This window comes from Chiroxiphia lanceolata, chromosome 18 (assembly GCF_009829145.1).
Source record: "Chiroxiphia lanceolata isolate bChiLan1 chromosome 18, bChiLan1.pri, whole genome shotgun sequence".
NCBI lineage: Eukaryota > Metazoa > Chordata > Aves > Passeriformes > Pipridae > Chiroxiphia > Chiroxiphia lanceolata.
In genome coordinates, this window is record NC_045654.1 from 13,170,588 (window position 1) to 13,196,933 (window position 26,346).

Sequence of the window (26,346 nt, forward strand, 5' to 3'; positions counted from 1 at the left end):
ACAACTAAAAAATATAGATACAGATTTTTACGCCTTGAACTTTCGTCTTTTGACAAAGCACTTTTGCTGAGAATTTTGGAAGGTTGCTGCACTACTCTTACTTTGTTCAAGTGTCCCTGGTGACAACCATATCCTGGAGTGTATTAGAGTTTAAAAATACAGCAGCAAGATAAGCAGTGGCAGGAAGATAGAGGAATTCAGAACTTTGAGACGCGGAAGAAAAGATATTTCTAATCTTTGCTGAAAATATAAGACAAAGTGGATAAGGCAGACAAGCACAAGGAGGCTGTTACAAACAGGAGAGGTTGGAAAGAGGGAAAGGAGGAAGAGGGGGAGCTTCTCACACCAGCAAGTGAGCCTGATAGCAAGATGAGAGAGAGGTCACAGCAAGACAAGTATAGCAAGCAAGTGGAGCTCCACAGAGATACAGTCTAGAAGACAGGTCAGGGCAAGTCTATGCCTATGGTTTGCTTTGTTCTTATTTTTGGCTTTCCACATACCTTCAAAAGGAGAGATTATCAGATAAGAATTGATGGGACACCATTAAGACAGAAGGTTTTTCCAGCTCTATTGTGTGCATGACATTCCTTCCCCTTTGGTCTCCAGAGATCTCATACATCTGGGGATGTAATTTGCAAAGCAGGAACACAGGACTACACAGCAGCGCTGCCTTTGGTCAGGAATTTGATCAAAGGTGCAATTTAAAGTGGGTGTTTAATGGCCTCATAGTGTTTCTTTACCATGGGATTGTCCAGCCCAGCCTGTAACACACACTTTTGTGCTTCCAACAGGTGCTGGGCAGCATGCCAACATCCTCATCTCACAAAAAGCTTCTGCCTTTCCTGATGGTGTCCGTGCACTCCCGGGGTAAAGGAATTCTAGACCCTCACCGCTGTAAGGCAGGAGATTCCACCACCTCAGCTAAGGAACAATAATTGGTACCAGATGTTGATTTCCTGAGGGTTAAGTCTACAAGAATATAATATATTGGGGGCGGGGGGAGTGTTTCATAGCAGTGCCCTGGGAATTGAGGAGGGATGTAAACGGAAAGGCTGGTTCCCACTGCAGCAGCCAGAAGGGCCGTGTTTCTAAAGGTCAGAAGATTCTTCATCATCAACATGGGAAAAAATACTGGCATGGAAGAGCTGGAAAAAAGAATCAGTAACCATAGAGGTGTATAATAGTATCACCAGTGGTGCTGCCAAGGTGAAAGAGGACCTGATGCTGTCAGCCTGCTGAACACACACGAAGACACCAGCAGATGAGGTGGGGGTTGAAATGAGAGGGAACTATCTTTCTAACGTTTCAGCTACTCTTTTACAGGAACCTACCAATTCCTCCCTTCTCTGTGCTTCCTCTCCATTCACTTTCACACTGAACAATCTCTAACAGTTCCCTTCTCAAACCACTTTTCATGTTGTCCACCCTATGCACTAAATTTTGTCAATTTATGCCTCGCGTCAGAATTACTTTGGACTGCTCAGTTGTAAAGAAACTCCAGACCTTCCATTGCTGGGTGGACTCAGGAAGATGCTCAGCACTCACTTTCTTGCAGAACTTCTCTAATTAACACACACATGACACCAAACTGCCCAGCACAGGTACTGCTCCCAGCAACCCACCCCTCGAGCCTCTGGGTTTTACGCTTTGGGTTTTACCCCTCTCAACAGGAGGGCAGAACACAGGGGAGAAAGCAGCACCTATGACATGGCTAAACAAAGGGGCCCTGGGAAGAGGCCAGGAACATGGCAGAGATGCATAACCATGTCAGAGGTAGAGGGAAGTGACAGAAGGGATGTAGGGAAGGTGGGAGAGCTGAGGATATCACAAAGGAAAAATGAGAAGTCCTCCGAGGTTGCTGCAGTGGAGGAGCACACAGGCTGGACAAACCCCCACTGCTCTCTTACCACATAATATTCAGTGCTATTTTACAGCAGCAGAATATCCCTGACTCTTCCTCTGCTTTGGGACATACACAGCAGCTCTGTGTTTTGGTGGTGCAGCCATGTGCTACCAGCAGGGCCTCTCAGGAGGCAGGCAGGAGAAATTCCAATTTGTTGCTCTTGACAGGGCTTAGGAGAGAGATCAGATTTGAACAGTTTGGCATCAACAAGACCTGGATAATTCTACACATACAGAGAAGGGCTCTAAGTACCTCAGGAACCCTCTTGGTGGTGATACTCAGCCGCTTACAGAGGTAGGCGGGAGCAGTGAGGATTATCCTTCAGGATTTAGGTGCCTAAGTTCTTCTGTAAGGTCCTCCTTAGGCATCCATTCCTTCCTATAATTCCAGCACTCAAAAAAAAAAAAAGAAAAATCACTGCTCCTTCTCTTCCCTATCCATGGAGCACTGGTTAAAAATACCTGACTATCTGAATAAATCCGGGCATCCTAGAACCCCACTTGCTCTTCACAGTCTCACATCTGACTCCAATACAACAGGGTGATATCATAAGATCACAGAATTGTTTAGGTTGGAAAAGGCCCTTAAGATCGAGTCCAACAGTTAAACAGAAGACAAATAACAGATAAATACACACAAGGATAAACAACCTACAGAAACGGGCAACAGTGCAAGGAACAAACAACTACAGCAGGAGATCATGAAACAAAAATACAAATACAATAGCAAAGATTGATCTACTTCTGTCCTAGTGAGGCAAATCACATCACTGCTCTGACCCTGAGATTGTCTTTGGGTTCCTATCAAACTGACCACAGCCACACAGTTGAGATTTTTTCCCCTTTTTACTGTAATTTGGCCCCAAGAATCCCTCACAGGAACCTTTTCTAATATCTTCTCTCCTTAACTAATTATAAAGGAGTAGAAGCATTAAGATCCCCTTGTAAGGAACCTGAGGATTCCTGCAGAGCTTGTTTCAATGTAAATCTCCTTAGTAACAAAGGAAAAGGAGGGGGGAAGAGAAGGAGTCTGTACAGGATCTGCAGCCTGCCTTGCTGGGGTGTTTGCTGCCTCGCTGTTCCACAGATGATTCAGCCTCTCCCCGTCAGCACCCCTCGCTGCTCCCAACTTCTGGCAAGGATCATCCAAGAGGAATGTGTTGGGTTTTTTGGGGTTTTTTTTCCAAAGTTCTCAATGAGGTATCAGCTGTTCTTTAAAGAGATTATGGTGGGAGCATTCCTAGCACATTGACTCCACCGTGCAGCCAGCCCTGCGATTAACTGGCTCAGCAAAGGTGGTTTCCAAGGATAAAGTGTGCCAGGGATGACAACATTTCCTCACCCAAGGGGGGAGAATCTAATAAAAAATAAGGATAGAGGAAAACTGCTCCGGCTCTACAGCTATTATTAGTGTCTCAGAGCATTGTCACTGCTTTGCCTGTGCTGTCAGATGTCACTTTGCATCAGTTCTGGGCAATGCTCAGAAGAAAAATGGTGGAACTCATTTAATTCTGCGACGCATGACTGGGCTCTGCAGCAGGGCTGCACAGAGGGTTAAGTGACCTCCTAATGCTGGTGGGAGCACTGCTCAACAAGTTCAAGTGGGCTCTCCAATAATTTATGCAAACACCTTTTTGCATAGACTGGCAATTTATGGTAATTTATCCCTTCTCTCCAGCTGCTCTGGCAGAGCATAAAACAGGTACTTACCAAGGAGTTCCAGCACTCTGTCCTGCTGTCCCTAAGGCAGCTCCCTGCTGAACTGACAGTCCAAATGAGGGGAAAAAGACAACTGAGGCAAGTAAGCAACTGACATATAATGGACACTCAGACTTTTGGGCACACTTGCTTGGAACCCAAGTCTGGGTCACGAGTAACGTACATAACACAGCCACGCAGCTCAATCCCTACACCCACCTTCTCTGGCAATATGCTTTTCCATATTCCTTCTGATTATTGGAGGATCACCCTTTTCATCAGCAGCACTTTTTTTTTTTCCCTCCTCTTTTTTTTTTCAGGGGCGGCTTCTGAGGATAAAGCTGAGAAACTTTCTCATGTCTCAGTGAAAACCTCTGCGCTCAGCAGATGCCGACTCGAATTCTTTCTGCTTTGAGGAAACATGTTATGAACATCCTTTGCGCTCTCAGAAGGAATCCAGAATCAGTACACACTCTTTTTTACTTCTCAGGATGACTGAATAGTTGAGTTCATTTTGCTGGTCACGTGGCAGTTTACTTTGAACTATATGTGTAAGCGAAGTTAATCAGAGTTGACGTGAGACCCACACACATCCTATGGCATCCTCATTACATGCTTTTAAACGCCTGCCTTTGCTCTGAACTGAAAGTCACAGCCACCAAGAAAAAAAAGAAATGTATCTAGTTTTCCTTCTGATCTTAGTCACCTGCCAACACACTCTGTTTGCTACAGCAGAACACAGGATAGTTTAACAGTCGAGCTAAATGTGAGTTAAAATGGCAGCTCTGGGGGGGAAAAAAAGAAACAAAACCCCCCAGGTGTTAGTGATTTATAAAAATGGACTGAAATCACACCTTAGCATCCAAGCTGTAGACAGATCCTGTATTCTTGAGGTGAATTTTGGGAAGCTAATTTAAGCCCTCCTTTCAAAACATCTCTCAGCGATTCGTCACACTCGATGTGACTGGGAGCAATGTCGTGCTGACGGCTGCAAGATTTCAGCCAGACTTGTAGATCAGAGGACCTGATGGATTGCACTTCTAAGTACCTGCACGGCTCTGAAGCTCAAATTGACTGTCTGGCAGTGTTCTTTCTGTCCTGCAGCATTGGAAAGCTTGATTTTTGAGGAAAACCTTTCATTGTTTTGTCCACAGTGCCCAAATCTCAGGACATAAAGAGCTCTTCATTGAGGAAAAATGGATTTTTTTATTTCCTGAAGACAACAAAAGACAGCTGTGTACACACACACGCTGTGATGTCACGTCAGGAAAAATCAGAGATAGACTGAAGTCATCTTTGTATGCAGACACACACCTGATTCACTGGGAGCAGTTAATGCACTGGCACGAATCCTCCATGGCCATCCTAGAGGAGGAAGACAGCTGTGACAGCTGCTTGATGAGACAGGTCCCACAGCTCCCATTTCATCAAGGGCCCTGTCCTCTCCATCTGCTGGGCACTGCTCCATTACAAGTTTATTACTGGCCATGTCCTGCTATTTTGAGAGTCAAAAGCTCCACTGAAGCATCTTTATTTTCTGCTAGGCCAAATCGGGAATAACCCCAAAACTGGAGGAGAGGGAAAGAAAACAGAATTCTCAGGCACAAATAATTGAGCTGTTAAGTAGCACTGGGGAACAGATTAGAAAGCACAAACAGAATTTAATGATCATCCAAAGACACAAGTGTGGAAGCACCTGAATTTCAACTTTGGACTAAATTCTTTGAGAGTTTGGGCTCCTTTTTTTCCAAGGTCTGAATTTCTACTATCTGTTTTAGCAGCAATGCTACTGATAATGCTTTTCCCCTTCCCATAGTAATGTCTTCTTTAATTTGTTTTCTCTAAGCTGCTGCCTTCATGCTGCTCAGTGTAACACAGAAGTTTAAGCAAAATTTCACTGACTTCAAAACCTCTTCCTTTGGTTTAATCACAGTTAAAGAAGCTTGAGCAACAAGCACACAAAGGCCACCTCAACCTCAAGTATAAAAAAATAGAAGGGTGAAGAAGTACATTTAGTCCATCAGAAGTCTGCCAGGCAGAAAGCAAATGGCTAAATTCCTAGAGGTGGTTTCTGCTAACAGAGCAGCTGCTCAGCCCCAGCCATTTCATTACCATTGCACTAAAGGGTCCTAGGGACGTCCTTTTTGAGGTGTAGGCAATTCAGAGAGCTGAGACATCACTGTAATTTGGCCTATGAAAAACGAGTAGGTGTTCACAGTTCATTTCCCAACAGGGAAAGTCATGCTCATCACAGAAACCATCCCCATGCACAGCGCTCAGAGCCGCCCTGCTCAGCAGGCACACCCAGGCACCAGCTCTCACCACACGTGAGCCAGACCCTTTGGTTAGCAACACTGTCAGCAAAGCACCTTTTTTTCCCCAGATCTACAGTCAGGTGAAAAAAAAAAAAATATAGCGATGTTATAAGTAAGTAAATAAAACAACCAGCAGTAGGCTCCTGAAACCACAAAACAAATTGAAAAGTATGAAATATTCCCGAAGAAATCCCCTGCTCCCAGTTCAACTGGAATAAAAACACACTGAGAGAGTCATAAACAGAAAGCAGAAAAACTCGAGGATGGGAGGGGAGAGGATACAAAGCTAACAAAACGTTGCATAAATGGAATAAAAGGTGCTGCTGCTTATCAGAGTGAGTAACACCAGCTGCGGTCAAAGGGCAATGGCTGGACAGGACGTGGTATTTTCACATTCCTGCTGTGAGCAAAGGAGAGGGCAAGGCTTGGGAACAACAGAGCACCAGCTCTTGGGATTCCAGCAGTCAGTTATGAGTCTACACAGGGATTCTGCCTTAAACCCACGCAAAGCCTTAGAAAACCTCGGGGCCCCTCTAGAAGAGCATTAGACTGATTTCTGCTTGGAAATTGCCAAAATAAACCAAAGTCAAAATTAGCCATGGCTGAGTCCAATTTCACCTTGATTAGTATTTACATAACACGCAGGGAAACATGAGAAGAGCACATAAATAATGTACTGTTTGTTGCAGACCTCTCAGGAGAAGCATTCTCAGCTCCAGAATTGATCCACAGGCACACACCAGCTCACAGAAAACCCAAATCTTCCCTTTCTGCACAGAAGTGAAGTCTCAGAAGCTGAGTCACACAGGTTGGGGTGTTTTGCTGCACCAGAGGGTCCAGCAGTCAGGCTGCTGCATTCTAGAGCCTCACATGGAAAAACACTGATGATGGGGAGTTTCCAGATCTGGGTAATTTAGAAGACATTCTGCATTTCCTTAACTCCTTTCTTTCTAGTGGACTTGACATTTCTGACAGCACTCCCAGGAAATGTAAGCTTGGGAGATGCTGCTTTTTCACTTTTTCCTCCTGTTGCAGTACCACCACTTATTCACCCAGTCTTCATACAAGCTGGGGGGGACTCCAAAACAAAATTATTACCTAGGGATGACTCAGTACCACAACTTTCTGAGGCAGCTGCACAATACAGTATTACTCAACAGCCACAAGCTATCTGAACCACCTGTGAGAATAAAGTGAGAATAGTTTCTCTTCCCTATTCTCATTCTTTTCATGTTGGAGGAAGGGTTTAACTTCATGCCCAGTCCATGTGGGTAAAGGCTGAGGGCACCTGGACATTTCTTCTTTTCTACCCCTCGGTGAACACCGTTAGGAAAATAATCCAGTACTTTTTTTGATTTCAGAAGACATTTCTATTTAGCCTAATCTGAACTTTTGGGCTTTTTTTTTTTATAATCACACCATAACCCCCTACACCACACTGCTCCTCAAAGCACCTCAGTCGAGCAACAGCTGTACCTGATCCTGGTTTGCAGCTTGCAAGGTCCTGGTGAGAATCTGCAGGCAGTCAAGCCCAAGTGATGAAAAATGGTGCTGTGGCAAAGCTAACAGGTGGTTGGAACCTACAGTGTTCCTCTGCAGGTTTACAGCCCTAAAGCTAAGGAGCTGAGGATATTACTATCAGCAAGAGGCAGCTAAAGTGCCCAACACAGCAACTATCCCCTGGTAAGACATCTGTACTGAGCCAGCAAGAGAGGTAGCTCAAAGATTCAGCATCACTATTTTCCTGATGTATCAATGTCTCCTAAGTTTGCAGCAAATGAATGTCATTTCCAAGTATACTGTTAGGAAAGATTGCTTAAAATTAATTAGCTTAGTAACAATGGCCTGTCATTATGCTACTAAGTCACCAGCACGAGCACATAAGTTACAGTGACAGCTCAGGGTATGAAATAAGTGCCTTTATATTGAAATTTGCAAAGCGCTTAGCAGTCAAATGCCAATCTATTCACTTCTGGTAATATTGCATAGTTTCCTCTTAACAGACTGCTCCAAACTCCCACACAAAGATATGACTTATTTTACTACAGAGAAGTCTTCCTACTTCATACACTGTCCGTGCCCAAATATAGAAAGCTTTTTAAAGTGCATTTATTTGTACAGTGTTGATTCATTCCACGTCAAGACGAACGTGAGATTTAGAACATGATATTAAAAAAGCTGCAGGTAATGGAACAAAAATTCTCTCTTGGGTGACTTAGCTGGGGATGCACAATAAACCCAAGGTAAGGACCAGATTTTGAGGGGCAAGAACATCAGCAGTTCCCACATTCAGCACTTTACAAGATTTCCCCAGTAGAGAAGGAAATAGTTATTGCTATAATTATTTCATAGTTCCAGTCAGCTGCATTCAGTTGTACTGTTATATTCCAATGGCAGGAGAATGGAATACAGTAAACTATAAATATCTGTCAGAATTCCTTTGAAAGGACAACAGTTAATTGCATAGCTTGATCTCCTGCCGTGCAGAGCTTGCATTTCAGGTTAGAAAGGTACAGATTGTTATTGATTTAATTCTCTTGAAACATGTGTGGTATAAAACTGTTCAAAAGACTTATGGGGGAGAAATATATGCTTCCAAAGGAAGTCCTATAGCACAAGACCGTGGCGGGTACCTTCTTGTAAAATGCTTTCTGAAATTCAATACATCCCCTTCCAAAGGCCCTCACAGCCCCCTCAATTAATTGAGGCTCCTTGCCTCTTTTGCAGAAGCAAAATTAAATCAGTGAATCAGATGAAGAAAAACAAAAGATTAGCAATAGTATGAGGTGCACGTGAAAAATAATCCTCTGTGTTAAGAATAATTCAGTCCTTATTACACTCTCACTCTTAACAGAGAGTGATCCCTTCCCACCTTTCCTGTTTTCTTTTTATTTAGCTTCCATTCTGCTTTTCTCTTTGCCAAGTCATTCCAGACAGTCACGTTTTTGACTGTTACAGTCTCCTGACTAGCTTTGAATCCACTTCTGATTTGGCTTGTGCAAAGCTGGTCTGAACCACCCAGAGACACTAAGACATACAATCATGCAGTAATTTGTTAAGCCTTGTCCATTCTGGGAATAAATTTCCCATTATAAGCATAGACAGCAGTGAGGGTGAAGCCCTGTTTAACACTTGTCCAGCTCATCTACTTGCCACGAAGGGTAACTTGACCCAGCGTAAATTATGCATCACTGTGATTTTGGCAGCCTATGTTAGTGCTCAGCTGGTACAGAGAGAGCAAAAATCCCCACTGCAGGCAAGCCTTTATTAGCAAGTTACACAGCTACTAGTACAGTCCCTGCTTCCAGATACTGTAATTAAGATGACACATCTTCCTGACGGTTGCTTTAAAGAGACAAAATATTAATGGAAGAAACACTGCAGAAATGTTTTAGCACCTGTTTATCATGACCATGTATTAAATTCCATTTGCACACCCCGCCAGCCTTTATTAGGAGAGCTCTGCAAGTTGTAGACTGCCAAATATATCTTCTCTGAGTTAGTTTTCACTAGCTTTTCCCTCACTTTCCAAACTTAGAACACAAAATATATTTACAGTCCTAATCTTCAGGTTTCCCAGGGTGGGTAGGTGAGGATTTTGTTGTTTGCCTAGGTTTTTTTTTTCCATTATTTTTCTTCTTTGAAGTATTAGCTGATTGATAATATACACTGAGGGATTAAAATGAACTGTGTTACTTTAACAGATTTAATAGTAAATTGAGCACAGCCTACAAGACACTTGGAAACAGAAGCAACTTCTATCCAAGGAAAATTTCCAGCATTTGTAACAGTTGCACCTAATAAAGCTGATTGAGAAGATTTTCACTTTCATTCACCCCTAAACACCCTACACCACACGACACCCTGAGCACTGGAGATGGAGGCTATGCACCAGCAACGTTCTAAAAGCAAGGAAAAGAATCGTTAAATAGATCACTGAGCCCAACAGGATTTAAGCACACCTAGTCAAGCAAGACACGGCATCAGCCAGAGATCATTATGCTGCAGGGCCCGACGACAAGCACTGCAGTTTTCAGGCTTTACACGTCGGAAGCAGGAGGCAGCACAAACCCTGCGAGGCTCAGAGCCTCCCGAAATCCACCCCACGCCATGCAAATCCCGGGCAGGGAGCATCCCACTTCCCAGGGCTGCAGGCAGGAGTCGGAGCCTGCCCACCGTGGAACGAGTTCGACAGCTAGAACCTGAGGGAGATCAGACAGGCAAAAATACAGGCAACAACCCAGGCAGGAGAAGGGCGGGGAGAGTTTTACTGAGATGAAGTAGGCAAGAAAGAATCTCTGGGGGAGAAAAAAAAAAAATCAGAGAGAGATTTAAGATAACAGACAGTAGCAGCAGACAGGATGAAAACGGGGAATTCTTCCAACAGATTTTTACCACACAGAATCTCAGGAAGCATTTGGGCTCACCACTGCCTAGGTGAGGAAGACAGCCTACTGAAAACATTATGGGAGAGGAATACTGGGCTTTTGTCTCTGCAGCTCCATTTCTACGGTTTAAAATAAGGATAAAGATAATAACATCCTGTTCTGAAACAATTTCAGGAGCTAAATAGAGTATACACAGTCAAGTAAAATTAAGCTATTGTTATTAACTGTCACCTTCTCTCACCTGTGATATCAGATGAAAAAGACGGTTTCTCTGAAGAAAAAAAAGCATCATAAGAACTACCATTCACACTGCTATTACCCATAATAACATAAACCCTCAATATCTGACTATTACAGATGGACTTGAACTCCTTCTCTTTCTCATTAAAATAACCTCTCCTTTGCCCACTCGGAACAGAGACAGGCAGTTCCTTTCTTGCTCCCTGGCTGCACCACAGCTGAGGCTGTGAGCTGAGTTGGGATGCAGGCAGGAGGGCTGAGAGCCCCAGAGCTCCACTGCTGGGCTGGGGAGGGAGGCTGCACCCTCTGCCCCCTCCCTTATGACTTCTCAGACCAGCAAAATCACCCCATGTGGAAGCAGTTAGTCAACGAGGGGAGGGGCAGATCCAGCCCTCCGTGCATCGATTGCAAACGCACTCTTTCTCCCAAAGGCAAAAGAAAAAAAAAGTGTACTTGAACCCTTAGAGCAGATAGGCTGAAGCTGATTTATTGGGGTGATTTAGATCTGTTAAAACAAATTTAATTCTGAATACAATTTTATATCAATTAACAGAGTCTCACAAGTGTAGCCATTAAGGAATCTCTTTCCAAAACCAAAGCCAAATATTCAAGATTTATGAGACTGACTTGCCATATTGGAAGTAACTAATTATTCGTAATGATTCTTTGTGCTCTGACAGTGATTATGTATTTTCAGTGCAAATGACCATGATGGAGCAAGTGATAAAGGCAGCCCATGTTTGTGGAAGGGATACCAAGCATTTAAGGCCTGATCATTTTAGCAAAGTATTGGGGTAGCAGGGGGAGAAACAAAAGAAAACAACTAAGCTCAGTGACACACAAACCAGCTTATTTAATGTCCTAAAGTGTGTTCTGGTGCATGTCAGAGCTACAATGAAAGCCTGTGGTCTCTTTTTATTGCCTTAAGCAATTCTGTATTCAGTTTATTTATTCTGACCTTTTGCTTGTCCTTCCACCTTGGACATGACAGTCTTTAACAGAGCAAAGCCTTGCAGACTCAGCTTGCAGCATTTGCAACAGATTGTGGAGCACGTTTGGGGTGAGAGGAACAATGCAAATTTGGGGGCTGATTCTCATTTGCACTGAAGTTTTCGCCTATCTCTGATGGCACAGGCCAGAAAAGGTACAGAAAGGTACAGGATGAAGGAAATGTCTCTGGCTTACTTTGCCCTGATTAAAGGACCTGGGAATCGAAAACGATAGTTACGCAGGGACTGGGGAGATTTTCACGTCGCCTCAGGCTACGGAGAACACAAAAGCACCGCCTTTCTCCTCTTTTCACAACTTCCAGTCCTGCCCCAGACACAGGAACACAGCAAAGGAGAACAAAGTCCCCGTTCCAGTGAGGTGTTCAGTGCCAGCAAGGTTAATGTCCAGGGGCAGGCTCGTGGCAAGAGCAGTGCCATGTTTGCTGCTGTGGAAGCTGCTGCTCTGATGCTGCGCTCGCTCCAGCTACGAACGAGGGTCTAATTTCTGATCCTCAAAAAGCAAAGGCACAGCAAGTTGGTCATTAAAATCTGCAGCAGCATGCATGTGATTAAAATGTTAATGTCAATATTGTAATCAAGGGTCTGACTCACAGGACAGCTGGTAAGAGACTTGATCTGTATTGCTTAGCCCCGGTCACCTGATGCACACCAGGGTTAGGGAACGGTTGTGCCCCATCACATGGCAGGGATTGGCATTCACTGGCTCATGTGGTGAGCTGGAGGCTGGAAAGGGACAATCAGATCAAAGCCAGGCACAGTATTGATAAGTTCAGCTGCGCCTGCACTCCAGCGAGAGGAGAGCTTTCCGATACATTTCCCTGGAGTCACCTGAGCTGCAGCAAAGGCACTCGAGTGTCTCCTGCCCACCTGCAGTGCTGCTGCTGGGCTGCCCTGTGCCCTGCTCTCACCCACCCACCTCTCCTGCTTTTGGAATTTTCTAGTGCTAGTTTCTATCTAGCTGAGTTTTAGACATTTAAGCCTGTGGTAAATTTTGCCCGGTGTTGTCTAAGCACCAAAAGAGCTATAGTCTGCAAAGCTTCTTTTCAGTAAATTCAGGATTAATGAAGAAGGCCTCTCTATTGTTGGAATGTCTAATACAATTATCCACTGAATGAATGGAGGACTAGGCAGCAGAGGAGGGCTCCCAGGTTTGTGGAGGGGAATTGTCTGTTTTAACATCCATCTGTTTTCATTCCCTCTGATCCATTATCATTCACCTAGAGTTATAACATGATGAATATCATTGTGTGGAATGCCATTTGATGCTGGGGGGGAAAAAACCCCCCACTGCAGGTCTGCCTTCTATTGAAAACGTGAAATTGCCTCGGTGGAAGGAAAGGCATGATTGATTCCGAGATGCTGTTCCAAGCAGAGGCTTCCTTTCCCACGTGGACTGCTTGATTTTGTTAATTCCTTTGGATGACCCTTCTGCCGAACCTTGAAATGAAATATACGTATATACAAAAACGAGGATAGCTACGGACAATCACAGCGCTGATGAATTTGTGGAGTTGATTCAAAAAAATAATAGTATTCACAACTTTCCCCAGAAGGCACCTTTGGTTTATGTTCACAGTGACATTAAACTCCTGTACGTAAACACGTAAGCGGGATGAGAATCTTGATGACCCTGCTGATGGGAAATAAAGAAAGGCACTTTACAGGCAATTTCCACTGTCCTTGTTGGTCAGCAAATTTGGAAGTGAATGAAAAAAAGAGAACTAGAAATGCATATTAATGATGGAGGGCCTAAAGCACAGCGGGACTGAGATGAGCACTACCAAGAGAAATTGTTAAAAATGCCACAGTTTTTTAATGATTTACCCTTGTGATTTACTTATAAGAAACACAGAAATTACCTTTTAAATTAAAGGACAGGCTCAAATGTAAAAATAACTTACTGAACTCAATATAAATGCTTCTTTCTAAAAAGTGACTCTTAAAATATTGGTAAAGCAAATACAATTGTTAAGCTTAATCCATTGTTTAACTGGGTGTATCTGAACTCCAGATCTTTCATTAACAACCATTGTCTGGATCCTGGTTATGCCTTTAAAACACCATACAGTTAAAAATCACGTTGTACTGTCCCTTAGAGAAACAGGAGAGAAAATACCCTTTGGTAATCCCCAGTCCAGCAAACCCAGGGCAGATAACTGCCTGACTCCCTGCTAGCCTGTAATTACCCGAGGAAGCAGCTAGACTTAGCTATCTTCCTTCTTTAATTGGCATGCAAAAGATTATAGGATTTTATTAGGACACAAATGACACCGATACGAGTGTGATTGAGGCATGCAATGCATGACTGACTATTTGCATTAAGAGGCTTTGCACCACACATGGGATTTCTACCTTTGGTTTTAAATGGCTTAAATTTAAATGACGTTTCTATGCTACATTTTAAGAGGATGATATTTATTTTAGCACTTGTCTATGTAAGGTAGGGCAAAGCTGCTGCCAGACACCAGAAACTCTTCTAAAAGAGCCTGTTTGGGCCAGGTGGAAGGAGGTTAATTTTTGGCTGCTCTGTTGGTGCGATTAGAGCAGGAACACGGAAAAACAGAGGAAAGGTGGACATTGAAGTGCCCACCTGAAGTCTTTGATGGCTGTGTTACACACCCAGCTGCCAGCCTGCCACTGCTGGAGCCACCAGCCCGAGGAAGCCACCATCCCTGGTGGACTGAACTGCAACACAAGTGGGAGCAGGTGGCAGGACACTTTTTGGCTTCCCTCACTTCCACGGCTCCCAGTAACACTGAATCTCGTCCGTGGATTCCTCCCTTTATTGATGAATCTCGGTGGACTTCTTTAGGTTTTATTTCACAACATCCTTCTAATGTCTCTCACATCCAGAACGGGAGGCTACTCCCTAGGGAAGGGGAGAGCAGCTGAAGACATAAGAAATTAAGCCAAGTTAGTCCAATGGAGCAAAGCCAGCCCCACACAAGGAAGGGAGTACCCAGAAGTGATGGTAACGTGCTGCAATATCTGACTGTGTGCAATAAAAGATGATAACGGGAGGATTAAGTCCTGTTACCACTGTGATACGTAGGATGGTCAGTGCTCAGTGCTGGGGCCCTGATCCTGGCACACCTTCCTCGGTGCTGTCCCTGGGACTGGGCACTGCACAGCTACTTGGCTGGCCACCAAGCTGGCTCCTGTCCCAGGTGAGTGCCCAGGAACCAAGTATTGGCTGAGGTGACCCTGGAGAGAGGAAAGCCTGAAAATGCAGGAAACAAGAAGGAAACTATGGTCTCTTCCTGCATTGCAGAGCCCAAATGAAACCTCAGCAAGATGGATGGATGGTGAGCAGGAGGTACTGAACAGGGTCTCCTGCCTCCACCTCCATGACCCTTAACCCTTGGTTGTCTTACACTGCTCCATGTCCCACCTACAGCTCTGGCTGCCCAGCCCCTCTGCTCTGCACTCTCATCACCAACTCATCCCCTGATTGTCCCCTAACTTGGCCCCTGACCCGCAGATTGTTCCCCGGCTCATCCCTAGCTTTTGCTATGTCCCTCAGCTCTTCCTGTGTCCCCCTGAACCCCCAACTCGTCCCTCAGCCCACCCCTCGTACCTCAGTTCATCGTTTAATCCTCATCTCACAGCTCGTTCCCTGTCCTTGGGTCACCCTCTGACCCCCAGCCTGTCTCTCAGCTCACTCCTCGCCCCTCGGCTCAGCGTTTCAATCCCAGCCCATCCCACACCTCATCCCCGGTCCCACCGCTCGCCCCTCGCCCCCGGCTCGCCCCCGGCCCCTGCCCTCGCCCCTCCACCCGGGCCAGCCCCTCTCCCGCCCCGCGGGGCAGCCGGCGGTGCCCCCGCTCCATCCCCCGGGGCTCACTCGGCCCCGCCGGCCGAGAGCGGGGCAGGGGGGTCCCGGGGCCGGGAGAAACTTTTCCCGAGGGCGAGGGCGGGCGGCGGCGCCCCCGGCCCGGGCTGAGAGGAGGCGAGGCGGCGGCGGGGCGGGAAGGAGGAGGAGGAGGAGGAGGAGAAGGAGGGGGAAGGAGGGGGGGCCGGGGGCACGGCCGGGCCTGCGCCGGGGAATGACGCGCAGCTGGCAGCCCTGCTCATGCGCGGCCGGCCGGGCGGTGCTAGCGCCGCGTCCCAGCTCGGGGAGAATGGGGCGGCATCCGGGCAGCGCCGACTGAGCGGCTTCTGGGGGCCGGGGCTGCGCCGCGCCGCGGGCGGCCGGGCTGGGGCGGGCGGGCGAGCGCCATCCGGCAGCGGGCGGCGGCGGTGGGGGCGCCGCGCCGCGCCGGCGGGGGGCTGCGAGCCGCCGGCGGCGCCCGGCGAGGAGGGGTCGGCGGCGGGCGGCGGCGGCGGCGGCGGCGGCGGCGGGCGGCGGGGGCTGCCCAGGGATTGTCTCGCTCGCTCCGCGGCAAGAAAGTTGGGCGGCGAGCGCGGCGGCGGCGGCGGCCCCCCCGGCGGTGCGCGGCGGCCGGAGCGGGGCCCCGGAGCGGCGCTGCCCCCGGGGAGGGGGCGCCGCGCCTGGATTATCCCGAGCTGGGTCGAGCCTCCTGGATCTGCCTCTCTCCTCCGCGCCGAGTGAATCCGAGGTGTCCTCGTCCTGATCCAGATAGATCTACCCCCCCTTCTCTCTTTTTTTTTTTTTTTTTTCCTCCCCTCCTCTTCCCGTCGCTGCTTTTTTTGGGGGGTGGGGGGGGGGCGGGGGGTGGAAATTTGTCAAGGTCATTCCGTGGATTTAATATTTTTTGTGTGTGTGTGCCGCTCGCCCCACCGCCACCGCCACCCAGCCTTGCTCTGTGGATTATCATCGCCCTGGATCCGAGGCTCTGAACAGCAGGATTTTTTTTTTGTTGTTGTTGTTGATTTTTTTTTTTAAATTATTATTATTAATATTTTTTAAGGGCTCCGGGGTTTGGAGAGGGGAAGCGGTGAGTTGGAGGGGGGGCGACTTTTCTCTACCCCCCCCCCCGCGCCCCCCCACCTCCACCCCTCTACACCCCCCCCGCGCCCGGCCTTCTCCCCCCACCTCCTTTTTTTTTTTTTTTCCCTTAATTTTTAATTATTTTTATTATTATTATTATTATTTTTAAATTTTTTTTAATTTGCTTCTTCTTCGGCGATGGATGGGAAAATCCGGCAGAGCCGGAGGTCGAGGTCGCAGCGGGACCGCGTGCGGCGGCGGGAGGCGGCGGCCCGCGACCCGCGGAACCAGAGCCCGTCGTCGGGCTCCGAGAAGGAGCCGAGCCCCGGGAAGGAGAACGGCGGCCAGAACTGCACCGCCCCGCGGGGCCCGCCGCCCGCCGCCCGCGCCGCGCGGCCCCCGCGCCGCCGCCGCCGCGAGTCCAGCTCCCAGGAAGAGGATCTGATCGATGGCTTCGCCATCGCCAGCTTCAACACCCTGGAAGCGCTGGAGGTACGAGCGCCGGGGGGCCACGGGGGGCTCTGCCCTCCCCGCGGGGCGGGGGCTGGGGCGGGCAGGGAGGGATGGGGGGGGGGGAGATGGAAGGAGAAGAGGAGGGGAAAAAAAATAAAATAAAATTGAGAAAGGAAACGCGCGGCTGCTGAATTTTGCAAATGGCAATTAAGGTGCATTAATCGTGGTGTCGAGCCCCCCCGGGGGAGGATCCCGGGGCTGCCGGGCCGGCCCGGGTGCTCGCGGCTCCGCTGGCAACTTGGTGCCCTCCCCCTTCCCTTTGGCTCCCTCCCTCCCCCGGCCCCCTCCCCTGCCCGGCTCCGGCCGGTGTTTCGCCTTCACTTCGGGCAAGTCGAATGTTTGTTTGGGGTTTTAATTGGCTGCAAAATATTCCTGGCGTGTTGGGATGGTCCGGCATTGTTGTGAATGGTGGAGCTTCCCCCCCCTCCCGCCCTCCTTCCTCCCGCTCCCCCCTCCTCCAGCTCGGGAGTTTGTGTTTGCGTTGCCAAAATGTTACTTTATCTGTCTCCGGAGATTGTTAGCAAATGGCTAGTGTTTGACATTTTGTGGAAAAGAGATGTTTAAATGGATAATAATCCCTCGGTTGTAATTCCCATTTTTGAAGTAATTGAACAAATTCTTCATCTCTTGTTGACTGTACATATTTTTCTGGTGTTAATAGGCTGGCAAAAAATATTGCTTGTCTAACTTATTACAAACAATATTTGCTGAGCAAATACTGCCTGCCTTGTCTGAGCTAAGTTAAGCAGAGCAGGAAATTTAATATTTTCAGAGGGGCATTGACAAACTATGACTTTGGCTTTTGATTTTTGTTTTGTTTGTGTACAAGGGGAAGAAGTGAGTTGTCGAGAGGAAGCATCTAACAAGTTGCTTGGTGGGTGTAATAACTTGAATTCCCAGTCAATATGAGCAATGCTGGTGCCTTTGCCCACTTTCCTTGACACACTGTGATAAAAACGTGGGCAAAGTTTTGGGTGCTCTCCCTACTTTGGATTTCCTGCCACTTGTGTGTCTATAAACCTGCGGTACAGTGGTGAAGAGTTCTGCTCAGGCTAATGAACAGTCTCAGATTTGCCCTGGGATCTCTAATGTCTTTGGCTCAGACTTTGAGGTCCCATTTTGTTTGAGGGCTTTGCTGCTCTCGGGCCCACCCCTCCTGCCCTGCAGGCCTCTGGTGGCTTCGTGGTTATCCGGAGTTTTTCACCTGTAGAACCAACTTCTCAGAGTCCCAGAGATGGTCCCTGTGTGCCCACAGGGGTGTCAGCGGTGGCCTTGGCCATCTGCTGACGTGGCAGGACCCTTGCCTGGGGAGCCAGGTGTTCTGCTCAGAAGGGGCATTTAGTCCAGTGGTCCCTGAGCAGCTCTGGGTGTGCAGGTACCAGAGGGGGAAATGGTTTGTGTTGGCTTGGCCGTGGCTGTTCCCTGGCTTTTTGTGGTGTCATTTGTGGGGCGTTGTCCTAACAGGAAAGCCAACTACTTTGTCCATGCAGAACTGATAATGAGCAAGCAACCTGCTTTCATGTGCCTCTAAGCCAAGCCCTAGACCTGTCTGTATATTGCTATTTTTTTTTTCTTGGGCATGCTCTTAGTCAAATATGCATCAGCAGATAAGTCCAATTAAACCCCTGAGTCTCTGCTGAGCTGTCAGTGAAGAAAGTAAAATTCATCTTCCTGCAGAAATTTTCTACCATGATGAGCACATTATCAGGAAATAGAATTCAAATGATAGTGCAGTCCCTCCAGGCTGACGGGGAAAACTCTGGGCTTTTCAAGTGGGATGAGCCTTGTTATTGAATCACCCAAACAGTAACCTTGATAATAAGGCTCACGAGGCCTTCTACCCTTGTGACCTTAAACTTCTGCCACCCCAAGGTACTTCCATCTGTGGAAGCACTTCTGGTTTTCCTTTAAAAACAAAAATCCACAAAACAATCTTTACAAAACAATCGACTTTCAACTGTTGCAAAATAGTTGTGTATCACCTGACATTGACCGATTTCTGCTGTATTTGCCACCATGCAAGTGAACAGTGCACCTCAGCATCTGGGACGATGTTGGCACCTCTGAGGGAGAAGTGTGAGCAGAATTCACCTGTTTCACACCAGCTGGGTGTGTTGTATTCGAGGTTGTTGTATTCTTGGCAAGTCCTAATGACCGTGTGCATTCCCTAAATCCCTCTAACACTAAAAAGAAGAAAATGCTCAGCATTGTGTGGATTTGTCCATGCAGTGCTGCCTTGGACCAAGGGTGATGTCTGGCAGGTGTGATGCAGCAGCAAGGGAAGGGAATTGTTAAGGCAGAATTACTTTAAAGCAGTATATGCCCATGTAAATAACCAAAATTACAAGGTCATTTTGTGTGGTGTGGAGCTGTGTTCTCTGGGGAACTTGAGGGCAACAGGTGGTTTTCTTCTGTGTTGGAGGAAATCTGTATTTTGGTGTGCATTTGTTTTTTAAGAGGACTTAAAATCTGCTGGAATGATATTTTAAAAATAAATAAGAATTGAAACCTGCTGTGTTTATGAGGGGGGAGAAGGTATAAAAGTGAGTGCACAACCTAAGGACAGTACCGAATGAAGAAAGTATTTTATTTAACTTTATAATCCTAAAAGGAGCTTTTGTTGCATATGTGGTGGTTCAGTGTGTTGTTCTAGGTTGGTTTGTTGCTTGGTGTTGCAGTGATCTGTGGTTACATGCAATAGACTAAGCTTTGGGTTTCCCCTTGGAAATTAAAGTTGTCAATATTTAGGTAGAACTTAAGGGTAGAATCATTTGGGAGAGGTAAGGTGGTTTTTGGTTTGTTTCTCTTTATATCTCAAAATATTGTGAATTCCCCTTCCCCGCTGAAGCAAATTCTCACTGCTGGTGTTCCTGTAAATAAAGGGTGCTTTATAGAATAAATACATGTATTCTTCATTTGTGTTGACCTGGGAGTGTGGGCAGTTAAGCCTGAGGGATGGCTTTGAGATCTCTGTTAGCTCTTTGGTGAGAATTTCAAGCATTTTGGATTTTGTTTTAACTCATGTGGCAATGTTTACTTTGGCAGTTGCCATCTGAGAATCATGTTTCTTGTTTTGGCCTTACTTGTGCCTTGACTTATGTGTCTCTGATCCTACCATCTTCCAAATAAAGACTGAGCTGATTATATATATATATTTTAAATTAAGGAAAAAAGAATGAAAAAGCCCACAGACAAACAAGCAACAGCCTCTTTCTGTGCATAAGAAGTTAAAACTTCCCCTTTCCCTTCCTTCCCTTGGATCTTCATGTATAAATCCTGCTCAGGTTTCACACAGGTTAAAGCTGAGGTGTGTGCAGTGGTGTTTTAGGTTTTTCATGCCCAGTCCCTGAACACGACTTTGGACTTAACCTGGGAACTTGGTTTGCTCTGAGCTGTTGGCTTGAGGTGGTCAGTGAGATGGGCAGCTCCTGGAAAACCATCAGGACATGGTGCTGCCCAGGAGATGGTCCCTGTGGCAGGAGTCAGGAGAGCTGGCTGGGCTGAGACCCGGGGGATTTCTGCCGGCCTCCCGAGATGAATGGCATGGATGGGAGCATGTGTGTATATTCATTACGTTCAGATGAAGCTGCTAATTATTCTTGAAGGTGATTGGTGAATCAGAGCGAGAGAATCTAAATGAGTGAGTCGGTAGTTGAGGGCTCTCTCTGATCATAGCTGTTCCTTTCAAGTATGAAAAACAGCGCTAAAAGGGAACTTCATCAGAATGTTAATGAATGCGATCTTTGAGAGCAATTGTTCTCCCAAAGTAGTTGAAAAGACAAGGGGTTGTGTTTTCTTTTTTGGCGGTTGTTTATAATTTTTACAGATTCCAGCAAAGCTTTGGAGCTCTGAATGGAAATTTTAACTTTCATGGGGTGTGTGTGTATGGGTTTTTTAGCAACGTTTAACCTATTTATGGAACATGTTGGAGAATCTGTGCTCGGATGCGCGTGATGTGTTGTGTAGAAGTGGATCCCCAAGCTGGAAGGAGTCAGACCTTGGCTGGGTGCACGTGGTGGAGAAGTGGAGGTGCTGCCCTCCCAAGCTGAGCTGGGGCCCAGCTGTGCCTGGTGGCAGACCCTGAGGAGATGAAAGCTTTGCTCACTCTCGCTTGTGTTCACACCCAGGGTTCTGGCAGTGCTGACTCCCAGTCCCTTCTCTGCTGTTTGTGCCTGAGTGTAGCAGAGTTTAGAAAGCCTGTTGGTGATAGGAGACTTCTGGACAAAATCCATAAGTTCTCCAGCTGTCATCTTGATAAGGCTGTTTTCACATGTGTGCTGTGCACTGTCCTGTTACTGTTGCTCTGATCTCTCATTGATAAGAAAACCAGTGTATTTAGCTGCAACTTCCTGCTCCAAAGGTTTTGTGCTAGTTCCACTGACCTAGCTATGTAACTTCTGATTTGTCATCATCTCTCTCTATGTGTACTGTGCAGCTTTGTTTTTTCTATAGCTATTCTTACATTTTAAAACAAGTTTCTAGATATTTAAGTATTTTTTTCCTTCCACTTAATTGTCAGGTGATGGTGTATCAAGCTACCGTTTCTGATGGCCAGTTATTCCTTTTAAAAAGTGCTTTTAACCTCAGGAAAGCTAATGATTTTCTGGATGATGCTCTAAAGGCTTTAAATTCCTTCTGGTTTTCCTGGAGGCTTGCTACTCTCCATTGATTTGTTCTCCAAGCTGTTGATTTATTTTTTTTTTTCCCCCATCTTGTCTGAAGCAGGTACTTAAGGTGTTTTTGTTGTCGTTGAGGAATCAGAGGTGGTTAATGCAGAGCTGAAGCCGAGGGGTGAGCTCTGGAAAGCCTGAAGTATCTGCTCAGCTGGGCCAGGAACAGGGAGGAGCTCAGGGGTCACCCCCATCCCTACCTGAGGTCTCATTTTTAACTCAAACTGCACTTGACCAAGTCTGTCTGGGTTTTTTGAAATACCTCTTAATATTTTACCAATTCTTCCAGACTGGTTTCCTGTAGTATAACTACTCATTCTTTCTTCAGCACTATGAAACCTGGGGTAAAACATGAGGTAAAGTTTGCTGAAATGTCAAGTGGAACAACCACCACAGAGAAATTCAGAAGATATATTCAATTTTTTAATTAATTATAATCTATAACATTTAAGAAGTATAAGGTACTCTGTATTGCACAGGTAAGATTTTTTTTAATAAAAGGCATAAAATAAAAGTAGTGTTCCATTTCACCCCACTATTATATTACATCCAAATTAATGCTTTCTTGCAGTAGTGCATTTGACTTCCTGTCTAGTAAGAACCGAAAATCTTACTGTCCTCTCAGTGTGCTGATAAGTTGCACTTTTTATTGTTTATCTCAGTTATTTCACAGAATGAGACTGACTATCACAGTGTTACTTTCTGGGCAAACAGCAGTGAAGAAGGGAGCTGGGCAGGGTGAGATGAGCCTGAAGTATTTCTTGTTGTTTCTTTGGTAGGTCCTTGCTTCTCAGCAGGAGAGCTGGTGGTCACACAACTGCACCCCTGTAAAAATTCCTGTAGGTGCAGAGATCCACTATAGGCTGGAGACACATCAATATAAACGTTTTGGGGTGGTTTGTTTTCTTTCCCTTTTGGTGTTCTCCTGCTTTCTTTGGGTGAGGTGTGAAGTTCTCCAGGCACAGCCAGGGCAGGCTGCTCCCCCTGCATCAGGCTTAACTAGACCTGCTGGGCTTTGCATGCACACAGATCCCAAACCTGTGTGCGCCTTGGCTGGAGCGAGTGTTCCCTGCCTGTGCTTATTGCTTCAGCTTCTTCAGTGTCTGGTCTTTGTCCTGGTGATGCAGGTTGTGGGAATATGGTGTAGTTTGTCTGCAGTGCTGCAGCAAGTACTCGAGAGCAGACAGTATCAGCAGAACTGAAACGCTGTTTCCTGCTCGATGCAAGTTTTTTTAGAAATAAAGATTTGAAATACAGTGCGTGGGGTGTGCGTCTTGGTATCAGTTGTAGGTGAACATCCAGTTGTAAGTGAGAACAATTTCCAATTCACTGCACTTTAATGCCTCCAGTTTATCACTGTAAAGGTATAAAAGAGTTTTATGTAGATGAAGTGGTTCTTGCTGTTTAAATATCTTCTGGCTCTGCTGTGTTCAGCACAATGGGGGCTGTGACTGCTCCAGCCTTGCTCTTCATAACGAAAAAAAGAGTTGGAGCACTGTGCTACCGGCCCCGGTCCATCTCCTTGAGAAATAAGCTCTTTTCCAAAACTAATGAACTATCAAGAATACTTCTCTGATGCTGAAAAGAAGAATCAGTCTTTGCTGTTCATCTGAAAGGTTTAAAATGGAGGAGAGGGTTGAGCAGCCTCCGAGCCGCCCAGGCACAACCGACCTGCGCGGAGTCGTCGGTCCAGTTCCTCTGGTGCGAGGGATTGTGAAAGCTGGGCAGGTACGGACGGCACTGCGGGGCTCCCCCACCTCCTCCAGCCCGGCCCACACGTGTGTGGAGCCCTGCTGACAGGCAGAGAGGTACCTGTGGATTTTTGTAGCTTAATTGTTTTGTCCAGAGTGACTGGACCTGGAGCTCGTAAGTACCTGGTGAACAGGAGCTCAGGGGCAGCCACGTGCACTGCCCTGGCACAATCCAGGATGAATGGGGATGGTTTCCTTTGTAGCTCTGCCTTGCTTCAAGCCAAAAAGGGGCTGAAGTTGAACAAAAAGTTGCATCTGCAAGGTCAGTGGTTGGCACGGATAAGGGGATTGAAAGGATCAGAATTATTTCCCTGCGCTACTGGCTGCAAAACACGGGCTTATGGCACCATTCCTGTCTCTCCCTTTGTGCTCAGAGCAAAGCTTTTTTAATCTTGTGCTGGCTATCTATAGTTGTGCCACACAAACATGGCAATTTGAAGTTAAATGTTCTATTTTGGGGACTGCTGTGCATTGTTGGCAGGGCAGGGGAGCTGTGCTTGGGCTCCTCTCCTTTTTCTTGCTTGCTCTCTCTTCTGCACAGGTTGTGATAGAAAGGAATTAAGAAAATATGTATAATGCACTAATACCTGTAGTCTAGATGTGAAGTTTATGGTGTTTGTGGCTGGATATCATCACATAATCTTCCTCTCCAACAGATGTTCCTTCTAGCTTCATAAAAATATGACTATAATTGTTTGGTGGTTTTCTTTTTTTCCCCCCAATTTTAAATATAGATGAATTTACTCTGATGCTAGAGTGTCCAGGATCTAGCCTGTACTTAGTGACAAGATGCTTAAGTTAGGAGGAAGTGTGCAGCCCAAGTTGGGAAACAAATGGTAATTCTGAGCTTCTGGCTGTTGGGTGGCTGCTGCCAGACACCAAGATCGTTTCTTTAACCCCTCCTGTTGGTTGGTGAGGCTGCAGTTTCTTTCCTGGGAGCTCTTATTTGTACAGAGGAGCAAAAACCCCGAAGAATTTCAGGGGAAGCAGTGTCTCAAACCTTAGAATGACATCAAGTTCATCGGGGAATGAATGCATTATTGCTGCTGATGTTTTGGTGGCTCATAAATGTCTCTTGCACTGCTGTCAAAGAGGACGTGCAGCTTCTTTACTCCACTTAGTCTGAGCACATACCTGCACTCAGGGGGAGCGAGACTCAAGATAATATGCAGCTAAGAGATGTTTATGGAATCAGTCAAACTTGATATAAAATAATTATGATGTTTTGACAGCTTGTTAATAACTTGCAGCCATTGGAAGAAATGGAATTATGGCATTCTTGGTCCTTGATGGAACCTTGGCATTTCTTTCAGACTGTAAAATTAAAGAAAAAATGTGAAAGCCATTAAAAGAGTTGGACGTGGTGTCTGGGAAAAATTATGGGTGGCTTAATTGAAAAAGTGCTTCATTCCAATTGAAGTTCATTGCAGTTCAGTTCTACCCACTTCCCTGTGTCTGTAAAGGAGAAGGAAAAGGGCTGATTCCTCCAAAATCTGTCTGTGAGAGTGTTTTGGGTGTCACTCGGTTCTTCATCTTATCTGTGAATGAAGTGGAAGGAAATCCTAGCGAGCATTAGACATGAGAGAAAAGTCTTGTCACCTGTAATGACTAAAATCCCCTGAAGTGTTGCCAGCGTGTACTTTAGGAATCATATAATTATATGATTATTGAAAGAGACATAAAAGACCTCATGGCAAAAACCTTAGAAAGGGGGAGGGAGGGAATCCATATGCAAATGAAGATACGCAGAATTTGCTGTCTCTCTCTCTTTTTTTTTTTCCCTAGTTATTTTTCAGTCCAAAGCTCGGTAATTGCTTTTATGGGGATTACTTAATAAAACTGGGGCATGCAAAGGAGGGAGAAATTGTTTATGCCGCGTCAGAGGGCTGGCTTGCAGTCCTACAGAGCTGGAGTAAAAATGGGATTTTTAAAAGTAGAACTGCAAAGTGGGTTTTTCTGCTAAGAGAAAACAGCTATTTGTTGAAATGTTATCCTACAATAAAAGTGTTTTGTGGTCTGGCGGTTTGCAGAGGGGTCCGGAAGTTGAGATAACGGGGTTTTCTTTCTGACTCCGCCACAAGTTTCCTCTCTGAGCTCTTGGCAAGTCCTTTCATCGCTGCCTGTGTCACCTCAGCTGCCAGTGCCATTGTTTGGGTACCTGATGGGAGGCTGGATTTGCCTCTCAGGGAAACTCTGTCATCCCTCTGACACAAGGGAGCTGAGTCTCAGCCCTGGGACATCTTGCTTCTCACAGAAGCACTCATTCAGGCACTTGTTAGGAAGCTCTCCTGATGCAGAACAGACCTGTATCTCAGGAGAGGTTTTGTTACAAGGTAGGCAAAAACCTCCTTCCTTTTTTTTCTCGGGCTTAACTAAAGCACTTGGTGCATTTAAAAAAAAAAAAAGGGGGGTGGCCAAAAAAATCCATCACGGTGCTGTTAGTGCTGAGTTACTGAATATTTTGCAAGATCTCTCCAGGAAAGAACAACACCATTTACTCTGGTATTGTAGTTTGACATTAAATAGTACCAAGTTGTGATATGAGTTGCTAATGTGATTTTTAGCTGAAAGTGACAATGGTTTTCCTACCAGATGGATTTTATAACTCGCCTGCTATCAGCTCATCCATCAAACTCTGCAGATGTCTGTGTGTTTGTTATAATGTGCACATGGTAATGTTGTTGATTACATCAGACAAACTGATAACCCTGTTCAAGCCCTATTATCATCCTCTGGGCAGCCCCTGGTGTGGGTTTGACAGTGGGGGATTTGTTTGCAGCCTGTCCCTGCGGGTACTTGGTGGGTTGAGCTGCTTTCTCAGATCCTGTCCGTGGCTATGGAGGTGCTGCATCTGTGGGGTCGATGTAACTTGTGTGGGGAGAACCATTTTGAGGTGACTTTGATCCAGGCACTGGCATTTCCGATGCTGTTTGTGTGGGGAAGAGGGTTAATGAAACAGAAATGAGAG

At 46.2% G+C, this 26,346-nt stretch overlaps 1 protein-coding gene and 1 long non-coding RNA gene across 14 annotated transcripts in view; one reads left to right on the forward strand and one right to left on the reverse strand.

The window, feature by feature from the left end:
• Nucleotides 1–13,947: 13,947 nt before the first annotated feature.
• Nucleotides 13,948–15,511, reverse strand: LOC116795859. The gene is made up of 3 exons (XR_004360177.1): nt 15,398–15,511; nt 14,591–14,757; nt 13,948–14,441 (listed from the first exon to the last, which is right to left on the reverse strand). It is a non-coding gene; the product is annotated as an uncharacterized LOC116795859 (long non-coding RNA).
• A 507-nt stretch (nt 15,512–16,018) lies between these two features.
• The window catches only part of FBRSL1 (fibrosin like 1), a 509,379-nt gene continuing 499,051 nt past the window's right edge, over nt 16,019–26,346 (forward strand). For all 13 annotated transcript variants that reach the window (XM_032705870.1, XM_032705864.1, XM_032705872.1 and 10 more), the window contains exon 1: nt 16,019–16,936. In XM_032705870.1, coding sequence (XP_032561761.1) covers nt 16,643–16,936 — 294 coding nt within the window. In that variant the 5' untranslated portion in view covers nt 16,019–16,642. The remainder of the gene's footprint in view (nt 16,937–26,346) is intronic.